Raw genomic sequence first — 12510 nt, 5'->3', positions numbered from 1 at the left:
CTCTTTTGGAGTGTACAAGGTGCCGTGTAGTGAAACATTGACAGTTTTCTTTACATTCAGAGCCATTCCTGTATGTTCAACTCATAGTTTTTCGATTTTTGTCGTGGAGGGATAAGTCTGTGTGAGAACATTGCGAGCCGCCACATTGTGTAAATTTATTCTTACAGAAAGCCATCGAAAAATCACATTGTCAGGGGACTTAATGTCAGGAGAAATTAAGGAAAATTATATTCCGTTCTAAATTCGTGAAAAAAGTAAGAAGATTTGTTATGCGATTGTCTTTACCTCAGCCAACGTAAAATTCTATTCCTAACTTAAAACTCTTATTACTTCACATTTAGAGAGGAAATATTGTTCCTCCCGACAGGAAATGTTCCTCTTGTTAATTATCAATACGCCAGGTTATTACCCGACTAATTTCAAAGCAAGTATCATAAGCTGTGGTAAAGTTGGTTAATGCATAGTTGAATTTACTTGACGTAATAGGATACTGGGGAACATAAACTTAAGATTATCTGGTTTCATTGCTGTAATTGGCATCCAAAAGCGACTTTCTTCACTCGCCTGAGATATCGAGGAAGTAATATGCATTTAGAGAAGGACATTTAGAGACAACTACCAAAGGTCTTTTCCGCATTTTCTTCATATTTATTATTACAGTAAAACGCTCACCTTGGCTTTATTTAAAACGATAAGCCAGAAAACCTTGTGATATTTCTAAAAATATCTCATATCATCTATATAACTGAATTAATCCAAGACATGTTTCCTGAAAAAAAATTCCGTGTTATTGCCTGGTTGTGGAAGTCACAGGTGGCCTACGTCAACATTTGGATGACGATCGGTCGTTTTTGGATCGGCTCCAAATTTCTGCCGGGGGTGAGCCAATGGTGTTTACAAACCTTTTATATTCATGGAGGCCTCGGAACCCACTAATTTTTGGCGCCCAGGAAGGATATAAGTCGACTCGTTTGCTTGCGCTGCAATTAATTTTTTCGCCTCGCAGGAGACTGATCGGTAAAACTGAAGTAAATATGAATGATTTATGCGGAAAAATTCGACCGGCATATGCAATGAAGGATTATTTATGCACTGGAAATAAAAAAGTTTTTTTTTCGTTCATGTTTTTTGTGAATTTTTATTTTATAGGAAAACGGTGAAATAGGTAGCAGAGGGGTTTTGTCATCGCCTGCTAAACTGAAGGTCGTAGGTTCGAGTCCCACCTGGTTAGGTTACCTCTATCCACAGCAGGAACGTTTGTAAATGTCTATTGTTATTAGTTTAACCCGCCGATGTGAATCTTAAAGATTGCTGTTTACGGGGTGATGAAAATAAAAAACATAATAAAAAACATGATATATAAAAAAAATAAACATGTTATGTGCCAACGTTACCTCGTTTTCACTAACCTCTGATCAATTTCTGTCGCTGTGCAAATTACTCTGAACGTTTGATCTCTGACGTGTGTTTGTGACATTGTATTTTCCTAATTGTTAGCGGGAATAGTGCAGGACTATGATGGTAACATTTCGTTTAGGAGTTAAAAGATATCATATCATGCTTTCTTGTTTGTTTACGTATGGATAGCGGAATAGGATGGGATATTATATGGCTCCTGAAATGGAATGGTAGTTGTAAGTACCTTCTCTCTTGGCAATATCATTTCAAAATCTCGGTTCTCTGGTTTTGTTTAACCCATAATCCCCGCTCGCTGACTGTACAGGTGGCATAACAATGATATGAATCCAAACTGAGGTACGCGAAGTCGTTTCAAAGGCAATACTGAATAGGGGTACAGAAAGTAAGGTATGAGGGCAATTGAAACGTTTTGAACATTTATTCATGATCTATTACCATATTACGAAGTAAATAGGTTATATATATATGAGTTCAGGGAAGACAGTAAGAGAACTAATTCATCAATTTTGAACTATTCTTCATGACATGTCACCATCATCACCACCTTCCTTGACACTTCAGCACTACTTGTAGAGCTTAGAGTCGTTGCCATGATCGGAGAGCGAAAGAAATAATTAGCCTAGGACGGCTGATAACCTGGAAAAGAAAAAAAACGAGAAGGGAAGTTCGGATGAATACAAAAATAGAATCCCTCCTCGAGGGGACAGCAAGAACATCAAGGGAAAGAATGAAAGGGTGGAGGCCTGAGGGGGAGGATGAGAGATAGGAGAGTGGGCGAGAATATCATGAAGAATAGAAAAAGACCGCAGGATGAGAAGTGCGGAACAATGATGACGAGAAAGAGGGAATGAGACCTCGGGAGAATCCGAGACGCGAGATGATTCAGAAGGAATGGAAGAGAGTGGGTAAACGGGGAGGAGAAGGATGGAAATGGGTTGAATGGGAAGCGAGAAAGGGGAGAGACGAAGTAGGGCAGGAGTGTAAGTGTGGAGACGGATGGGGTGGGGGCGAGAGGGAGACGAGGGGAAGGGGGCGTAGTGGTGGGGGAAGAGGGGGTGGGGCTATGCAGCGGCCGCGCAAGTCACGGCCCCTCTCCCCCCCACCTCTAAACCTCACGCGGAATCGTATCCAGGCGGACGCATTCCCTCTCATCTTCACTCTCCCGACGACTGTGTATCCATCCTCTCCTCTCCCACGTAGCTGAGACACCCTCGTCTCCCGTGTACCGCAAGGGTCCGTCTCTCCTCCCCACTCTTTTTAACTGTCTTTCTCTCTCCGATACCGAGCTTTCCGAAAAAAAGGCTCACTCTCTCACGCACCGCAAGCAGGATAAAGAGTGGGGGACTGTCAGTGGGGGATATTTCCTCAGGGCAACTTCACCCTTCTACCCCCCTCTCCATTTCACCCCCCGGAAAAACCTCTCTCGTTCCCACCTCTGCCGCCACCTTCATTTCTTCGATTCTCCCCGTATCACTGTGCTGACGGGGGTCGGGGGAGGCGTAGGGGTGAGGACCGTGGGAGGTGATCCAACAGTCGGTCGCCCCAGTCTTACTCCCTCTCATCTCGACGACGCACGAACCCGGACGGTCAACAAAAGGGTTTGAAATGGAACCTATCTTCGCTCCTCCTGTTCCGTTTTCTCTGCTCATCCCCGCTCTTCCGACTCCAGCGACGCCTCCCTCCTATCCGGTGTCGGAGCGCGGAGTTTGGGCCACGTAGAGAAGGGGCTGCGTAGAGGGATATCGTGTTTACCTCCAGTCAGTCCCTCCCGGAAGGGACCAATACGACCCAATACTCTTTTTGTTTTCCTTCATCTCGTCCTCCTCGGGAGTCCAACCCCAAACAACGCGCGCTTTTTGGAAGCCACGCACACTCGAGTGATCGCTCCTGGGCTTCCCGGGCTGCGCCGTGACTTCAACTCCAGGACCTCTGGCTTCTCCCCTTTCCCAGTCCCTTGGGGCAGGTTGACTTCGTCCCCGAATGAAATCATCCCTGGCACCGGAATTAACTTCCACATCAGACTCTTAAGGACACTCAATGTCTCACTTCGACGAGTCGTCCGCGAGTTCAGTGAACACTCTTGAATTTATCTGACTATCGCCGCGACTTTAGACTTTGGCTCCCAAATTCTTCCCTTGGTTAGTTGTCTGTGGTCACTTGGATTTATCTTCGGCACCTGATTAGCTGGAAACTAAAATATTTCAAGTGATCGATCCTGGGAATCCATGCAATGTATCAGTGACATTCCTCTTGGACTGCCGACTTCTGGGAGAAAAATTGAGTTCATCCTCGGCATCTAAACAAGTTAAAGAAAGGGTCGACGGCTGTTTTAACAAGGACTGCATATACCTTACTTCACAAAGTTTTCCCGAGAAGTTTTGCTGCTTCATCAGTGGGATATCCTGGAGTACTTGTCGTCAATAATGGGAGGCGACGGTTTCTTCGCGAACGCCACGGCCGCCATAGAGCCCGCCGCCTCCTCCATCAGCAGCGTTCTGCTCAATGCCACCCCGATGGCCCTAGTGGACGCCGTGGATGGCAGCCGCCGCGTGGACCCTTCTGGGATGTGGGACGCCTCCGCGACTGCCACCACCCTCGACGACCGCCAGACCTTCTCGCCGACGCAGGGCACTTCGCTGCCGCCGCAATGGGTGGAGGGCGTCCGCCGCCGGCCGCCCCTATACGTCATCGTGCCCATCACTATCATTTACGCCATCATCTTCTTCACGGGGATCGTGGGCAACGTGAGCACGTGCATCATAATCGCCAAGAACAAGCACATGCACACGGCCACGAATTACTATCTCTTTAACCTGGCTATATCCGACTTGATCCTCCTCGTCTCCGGCATGCCGGTGGAAGTGCATCAGACCTGGTCCCCATACACTTACGCCTTCGGCGAAGCCTTCTGCGTGGTGCAGAGCTTCGCGGCGGAGACCTCGGCCAACGCGACCGTGCTCACCATCACGGCGTTCACGGTGGAGCGCTACGTGGCCATCTGCCACCCGCTGAGGTCCCACGCCTTCTCCGGCCTCTCGCGGGCCGTGCGGCTAGTGGTGGCCGCTTGGGTGCTGGCGGTGTGCCTGGCCGTGCCGCAGGCCATCCAGTTCGGGGTGGTCTACCCTCGGCAGGGAGGCGGGGGCGTGGCGGGGGAGGCGGTGGAGCAGGACGGTGCCCACTGCACCGTGAAGAAGGTGTTGGTGAAGCACGCCTTCGCCATCTCGACTTGCGTCGTATTCGTGGCCCCGATGACGGTCATCACGGCGCTGTACGTGCTCATCGGCCTCCGGCTGCGCAACTCGCGGCTCATCCCGCGGAGGTCATCGGCGGGCTCGCTGAGGAGCGAGGAGCGGAAGGCCGGGGGGAAGAACTCGCAGAATCACGTCATCAAGATGCTGGGTGAGCTTAAGAAGGGTTGGCGATAAATGCGGGGGTTTGTTTACGCTGCGGGCGAATTGTCTCACAAATAGAGTATGAGGGGGAGGTGTATATAAAGAGGAATATTGTGGTGGGTGGACTGGGTAGGAATCTATCGCAGGAATATGTCTTCGTTTTCGTGTTTACCCTCATCGCTCAGATCCCGCGGAAAAAGCCGACGCGCATATATTTTTGATTTACGTTCTCGCACTCCAAGCAAACTCAATTTGCTCCGTCACCTTGGGCTCTAAGGGTTTATGCTAAGGGCTGGTCTCAAGAGGAATGGAAAACTCATGAGAAAAAATGTGAAAAAAACTCTTCAAAAACATCCGGGGTGGAAATTTGAGTGAAAGATAAACTATAGGTGTGTTATTGCACTGTATTGCCGCTTTTTATTGATTTTGTTGTGCGAGAGAGTTTCAAGGTCGCCCTCCATCGACTACAATTGGCACAAAAACTTCGAGAGTTAAATGTTTCTATTGATTTCACTTGACAAGGAAATATGATCGAGAGAGTAGTACTGAAGATAAATTAGCTTGGCATTCAGTGTTGGTATTACGCGTATGGTAGAATTTTTTCACGGTTAATTTAATTCCCTAAAAGTTTAATATTAAAAAAATGCGCATTATAAGTACCAACAACATTCTCAAAATTTTCTGGATTTAATAAGGAAGTTAGTAAAGAATGTAATTAATAAAATAGCTCTTCAAGTTGTGAGAGCTATTTAAATAGGAGAAAAAGGAAGAGTTTGAGATGAAAAATGTGTAATTTAATTTAAGAGTCTGTTCGGGATTATAGTTTCGCGGTGTCTGCGGGCTGCGGTAATGATCTCGTTATCCCTTTCTAAGCCACCGTATTAGCCTTTGACGAGTTTAATACCCTTTTTAATAATATGAGCGTTGAAAGTCTTCCTGCTCTAACCGCCTTGCTTCAGTATTCAGCTGGTTGTAAATGAATTTTGCGACTTGATCTACTGGGGTTTTTGAGTTTTTAAATTGAAATTGCTCCAATTCCAGTTCAAGGAGATAATTTTGGCTACATATATATATGTTACCCTGGTTAGTGGAAGGCTCTTTTTGCTATCACCTCCTTTAACCAAAGCATGCAATATTCGAATTATTTAACCAATAGATTTTTCAAACAGCCAGTTCAGTTCAAGTACTTAAATGTTGCCCCGATGGTCCATCTCTAGTGGTGCGTTGACAGCATTTGAGGGTATAATCTAATTTTAAATAACATAATATGAAACTCATAAAGAGGAAAATTTTCATTTTTCTAACGATGATTATCAAAAAGTTGGAGAAAAATGTATTTTATAAGATTTTCACTTCCCAGGATGGAACTCGCAAGTTCGCAGACATGTCCAAACCTTCAGAAATGTTACTTGAGCTCTAATAAATAGTCACTGGTGACCCTAATAATATATTCATGACTGCTCACAAACCTTTTATTTTAATCCCTGCCTCTTGAGTAGATAAAACGTCTTGATTTCCTCAACGATAAAAAGGCTTTCTACAGCATTAAGCACGTCTACTTATATTTATTAATTCATATTCAGGTAGTGATTTGAGTAGCATTGCATCAAATGTGATGGAATTGAATTCATAAAGTCAATTAGTTCCCAGCATTACCATAAGTGATACAATCACTGCTTCAACTATGATTTAACTGAAACCTTTCTGTGCCAGCCCTTTTCCGATGAAACTGCAATATCCGATTTCCAGTGGCTTTTAATCTTTTAAAATAATTGGCTGGAAAGCAGAGATTATTATATGACCATTTAATTATTTATTTTACTTTTATTACATTTTATGTGGGTTTTATTTGTATTAGCTCTTACCCCATATATATACTTTGGACCCGATCGGAAGTTAATTAAGAGTTCATATAGAATTGAGTCCTTCGAATTGAACGTCGAGGATTAAAATTTTTCTATCCTATCAAGGTTAAAAAAATGGAAGCATTTTCCCTATCGATATTATATCTTATATTGATATTGTATCTTATATATTATATATCTTAGTACGTTCGGCTCTCTTTCTGATAGCAAAAGGTACAAAAAGCCCTCGATAATAAAGAAAAATAGATGGTATCTTCACGGCATTGATAAGCCGTCTTTGATGGGGATATATTTAAGGCATTTGGTGATTATTTTGGTCAAAATGTGTACTTTCGATACTGTTGCAAGGAGAGGGGAGGATTGTGAAAACCAGCAGGCCCCTCTAGGGAGTCTGGGATAGAAAATGTCTCCTTTGTCTGGGAGCGAGAGAAGGTTGAACCACGTAATTACGGAGAGCGCTGAGTGATTGGTTGGCCGAGAATGCTGTTGCCAGTCATCTTCTCGATCAATGAATGATATTAGGCTCATGCGTGGAACAGGATGCAGGCAGAAAATATTGACGAACATCGATCATTGAAGTGGACGTCTTTGCTAGAGAAATTTCATGGTCATATTGATGCGGGAAAATATAGGGCCATCAAAATTTTACGTCGGCTAAAATTTCAGAGAATAAATCGTAGAAGCAACTCTTCGCAGATTGCATGAAGAAAATAAAATTGAAGTTATTTATTTGGAAGCTAATGTGATGGATTCAAGAAATCGTGATACTTGGTGAACAATTTATTATTTCAATAGTATGTGATTAATGATATGCACCAATTAGTATAATATTTCATTCTTTATTTCACAGTTGATGTTTCGCGTATTTGGCGGAAAAACTGAATTTTTGTATGTAGAGGATTGAGTAACCGAAGATTTTATGCCTTGAATTTGATGCTAGCGGCTTGCATGGAGAGTAATATTTCCTGATTTCGATTCCTACATGTTCGGGCTGTAAATAGGAGCGAAAATGTCCAATGAATTGTAATTTCAACTCGATTGGAAAATATTTCAGAGGAAGGTATTTATATTTCCATAGACGATGCGTCATTAATTCTCTCGCGCAGAATCAAGACGAAATATCCACGTCTTTTTTTATGGGTGCGTAGTAGTAAGTTTTTTTTTTATGGAATGAGCGATTTCGGGTTCTTTTTCCATTCATTTCATTTTTGAACTTAGATGAGGAAGAATTATCTAGGCAATTGCAAGGAATTTTTTCATTGTGAATAAATTTTTTTTATAATTAACTTGCCGTCATAGGTATCTAAAAAATGTTTGATCGCAGATAGAAGAAGATTTGAAGTGTAATTTTTCTGCAGCAAATTTCACTCTGTGTCATAGGAATGAGTTTCCTTTGATTATTCGGAATGTAATCTTCTCGTATTAAAGAATCCATTCATTTTCATTTCCTTGCGTCACCGATCACACAACCTCATACGCTTACAAAAATTGAAGCGCTTTATTCTCAGCGCACAAAGTCGTTTGCGTCAATTTTTTTTCGACTTTGATGAAATGTCTCTTTTAATCAACTGATGAAAACGCTTGAATTCTACGAAAGTATATTCTGCTTGTTTATAAATTGATGAAATTTAGTCGTTATATTATATGATATGATGACTTATACAAATTAATAGGGGCTGGATAACTTTTTAACAGGGATTTAGAAAAATACTGCGTATTATTATTTAGTCTCTAGTCATGTATTTGCCACAAGTAATTAATAAATTAGCCTTACGAATATTCCGTCAGCTCACTAAAAACTATATCTCGCATATATTGCTGCTGTTCCTGTACTTGAGTTAAAGGTTCATTATGGACTAGGGTATGCTTCAAGTTTATGTTTTCCTGCAATTTCCGATTCTGTGATAAAGTCGGGAAATATGTTTAACGACAATATAAAATATTTTATCCTTATTCCCAATGAAAAATAAATTAGGTTCTGTTTAAGAATATGATAATTATCTGTGGCCAAATTGAGAGGAATCGGTGACTAATTTAATTTTTATACCATCAAGGAATCAACTGTTATGCAGTGGTTAAAATAGCAAGAAATATTATATCATAATCATTTCAAAAGGAAATAAATTATTAGAAATGATATAAATTGAAATGAACTCTCGGATTTACATTTCTTATAACTTTCATTGTCTTCTTTTTCTCCCATAGTGTAGAACTATTGGAATCCACTGGAATAGGCTGGTAAAAATTGTATACATTTTATAAGTACTCATTTAATGTCCTGAATGGGCATTGTAGATTACACACTGACCTCTCCGCGATGCGTGTTTTGATCGAGGCTTTTTGGGATGAATCCACCTGCCGTGTATTGGGTAGCTACTTCAAATTTAAGTGCTCCCCAAACTGTGGACTCTGACCTTCCTTTAATGGATGTCTTATTCGCAATACCGATTACCCTCTGAGCATTTACCTCACTACTCTTCCCTCATCAACATATAATTACCATATGATTGCTTCCAATTTTAACCAAAGAGAGGATATCTAAAATTTTATTTCCATTCAGGTTTATTCTCAGTTTTCCCTGACCTTTGAATTTGGTTTGATGTTAAAAAATGTTGATTCAGACCATTGACTTCGACTGGTGTAATTGCTGCTAATGTAGGTTTTTTTTGTTGAGAATATGGCTCTCACTGTTGCGTAAAATCTCACCTCTTCTGCATCAGAAATAAATAGGTAAACCCATTATAACCAGTGGTGTCATGGAAAAATGAGCAGTGCCGGAACGCACTTTTCTTTTAATTTTTTTACAAGTGAAATATTGCTTTGCATGAGTTTTATTACAAGTTCTGTCTGAATATTTAAAAATGTGTGTGCCTTTTTTTTGTCAAAATTTAAATTCTGGATTTGATGGTTGTTTGCTCACATGCGAACGCGTTCGGAGGGGGGGGGGGGAGTTTCTTAGAGGTACAAAATTGATAAAAGCGTTATTTACCAACTATGTCATTTCGATACCTCCACTGCATAAACGCTCAACAATCACCCACCAAATCAAATCCGCTCATCTAGATAGACCTTATAGTACCGATATAGTATCGATTTCTTTACCAGTGCCGGAATGCCGGTCCGTTACCATGGCACCACTGATTATAACCCAATATTACTTCTAAACTTCTAACTATAATAAAAAATGTATAAATTTTCAGCTCTATTCAGGAAAGATTTAAATTACGTGTTCTTTTGCACCGTAAAGTTTCATGGCAAAATTATGTAGCTGCCACAATAATAATGACTGGGTAGAAAATTTACCAATTAAAAAAAAAAATGAAATCTTAACATTTAATTCCTCTCGGAAGAAGCTATGGGTTAGAAATGGTCAATTTTGTGTGAAAGTAAATATTGCACCTCAAATGTGGAAAAATGGGGCTCTTGTAAACTATATTTCTTTTATTGTGACACCATAAAATTTAAGGAAGGGGAGGATTTGTCTGAGATGAAGGAATATGTGTAATAAAGTGTTGAAGGTATTCCAGAAATGTTAGCGTCGAATTTTGTTCTGAGATTCTATGCATACCAATCATGAGGCAAATTTGTGTCAAGAATCATATTCCCTGATAAGCTCCTTGTAAGGCATCCGCAAGTTTTGTGTTTGCAAAATCACGGTGGAGGTACCGACAAGCGAGAAAAAGTTGCGGAAGGTATTTTAATTACGGCTCTGAGTAACTAAAGTTTATCCTGCGGGACCTCTCATACCATTCCAGGCCCATTTATTCATTTTTATCCTACACATTCCGCATTCATTGGCGGAGATAATTAAAGAGGAAGGTATACATTTCAGGAATAGGCGCAAAGACGTACGTTTAGTGAAAATTTATATTCGAATAAGCTACGGGAGACAAGAATGGATTGGTAAAAGAGGAAATGAAGTGTTTATCCACTGTAAACAACCGTTGTGATTAAACATTTGGAAATTTTTTTCCATTTTTGTTGTTTTTGTCGATCGTGTGTATTGTGTGAGTTTAAAAGAAAATTATCCGGAATCAGCAACAAATTGTCCCAAGCAAGATTTTTCATAGGTTGGTAGATGGGCAGGACGGTAAAATGGAAAATTATAATGTGAAATTTATTTCAAACTATTATTAGTTAAAAGTATTCCGCGAATAAAAATAGTATAAAAATATTCCCTGCATTCCGTGTATGATGAGTTCGAAAGAAAATTGTACGGAATGAAAACGAAATTGTCCCAAACAAGATCGTACATGGGTCGGTAGATGGGTGAGTCGGTGAAATGCAAAATTTTCATCTGAAATTTATTTCAAGTAATTATCAATTAAATTATTCCGCGAATGACCTTCTCATCCAGTTTCACTTGTGTTTATGCATACGGTTTCTTCAATGTGAGTAGGAGGAGCTGTTGTGTGGGCGATTTATCTCTCTCAAATAGCCGCTTTGAATAACATCATAAAATCTGTAGTGCGTAGAGCAAAAAACAATTTTCTCCATAAAATGGCCATCACATTCGTTTCGTTATATGTGTCGCATCTTTTTAGTTTTAGACTCAACCCGTGTGGAACTAACGCTGTTTCAACCTTTCGAATTGCTAACTGAATCCATGAATCCATGAATTGAGTAATATTGATAAAACTTGAAAAAGTATTCCAATAAAAAACAATTTGCCATGCACCAATAATTATACTCATTAGAAGGCTAAAACTGTGGTTGATCGCAAAATAAACTGGAATTATTTGAGTCGTTGATTTTTAAGGAAGATTGAAATGTACGAAATACGTAGAACACGAAATTATTCAATAATAACGGAAAAGTTTACTTTGAAAAATTCCAATCATATTGTTTTTTTTTTCTTTTTCCATTATCAGTATTTGTTATTCCTGGGTACTTACCATTCTGCCGCATTGGAAATATTACTTCATTTTTCTTTTCACGACGACATTCCTCATTACCTCACTTGAGTTGTTTGTCCTATCTTCATCTTTTATCCCACCTGCTCGCATTTTCCCATTTTCTCTCATCGTATTGCCCTCTCTTATTATCCACACACTCAAAGGGCGCCCTATAATTTTCAGCAAAACTTTTCTTCGTCTCTTGTATTCTCTTGACTTTTGCCTTCAAGTCTTCCTTTTTAGGTTGAATTGTCCTATTCTGCCAAAAACGTGAAGAGAAGAATATTCTTTCAAAGTAGCAGGGAAACAGGACAGAGATCGATGGAGAATCAGAAATTGAACGATATGTCGACTGAATTCCAATGTCTCCATTCTTCCGGTGCTACTGTGTCGGTCGTTCGGAGATGGTGTTACACGGTTCTCGTCCTTCGTGCACAGTCCCGCCAGTTGTGGCTGCTGATTTCTCATTGGCCTGTTTAATTAGTCTCCTCCAATTGTCATCCAAGTGGTAGCCATCGTCCCTATTATAAGTGTCCGTCCGGGCTATCTCAATTGATTCTAGGATACGTCTGGGATGAAATCTGCCTTCTATTACTATTATCCTGGCTTCGTCAAATTTAATGTCATGTCCCGGGGTCCAGGCATGTTCTGATATGGCCGGCAACTGGAATTGCCTTTTAGATGTCTTTCCTCCCCTGCCAGAGACTCAGCGTCCGAATGCGGTGGGCCCGGTGAAAAAGTTTATTTATCAATGATGCCTTTTGTGAGTAGTCACAATGTCGACTGAAGTTCATTTTAAGTCTAGTTTTGTCTAGTTTTGTTCTAGTCTTGTCGAAATTGACTGATAAAGCAGCGGTCTGTCACACTCGCCCGGCAAGTATGGACAGTGACTGTGAAACACTGCGAAGAAAGTGTGAATCGTTCGAGGACGTGGCCGAT

The 12510-nt window shown here is 41.0% G+C and overlaps 1 protein-coding gene across 1 annotated transcript; it reads left to right on the top strand.

Moving 5' to 3' along the window:
* The first annotated feature begins 3842 nt into the window (after positions 1-3842).
* On the top strand, positions 3843-4844 carry LOC124154213 (pyrokinin-1 receptor-like). Its single transcript, XM_046527837.1, has one exon. It carries the CDS (start codon positions 3843-3845, stop codon positions 4842-4844), a length of 1002 nt encoding a protein of 333 aa, XP_046383793.1.
* Positions 4845-12510: the final 7666 nt, after the last annotated feature.

Source organism: Ischnura elegans, chromosome 1, assembly GCF_921293095.1.
Source record: "Ischnura elegans chromosome 1, ioIscEleg1.1, whole genome shotgun sequence".
In the NCBI taxonomy this organism is placed as follows: domain Eukaryota; kingdom Metazoa; phylum Arthropoda; class Insecta; order Odonata; family Coenagrionidae; genus Ischnura; species Ischnura elegans.
The sequence above is the reverse complement of the archived record's forward strand: the minus strand, read 5'-3'. Positions and strand labels throughout refer to the sequence as shown.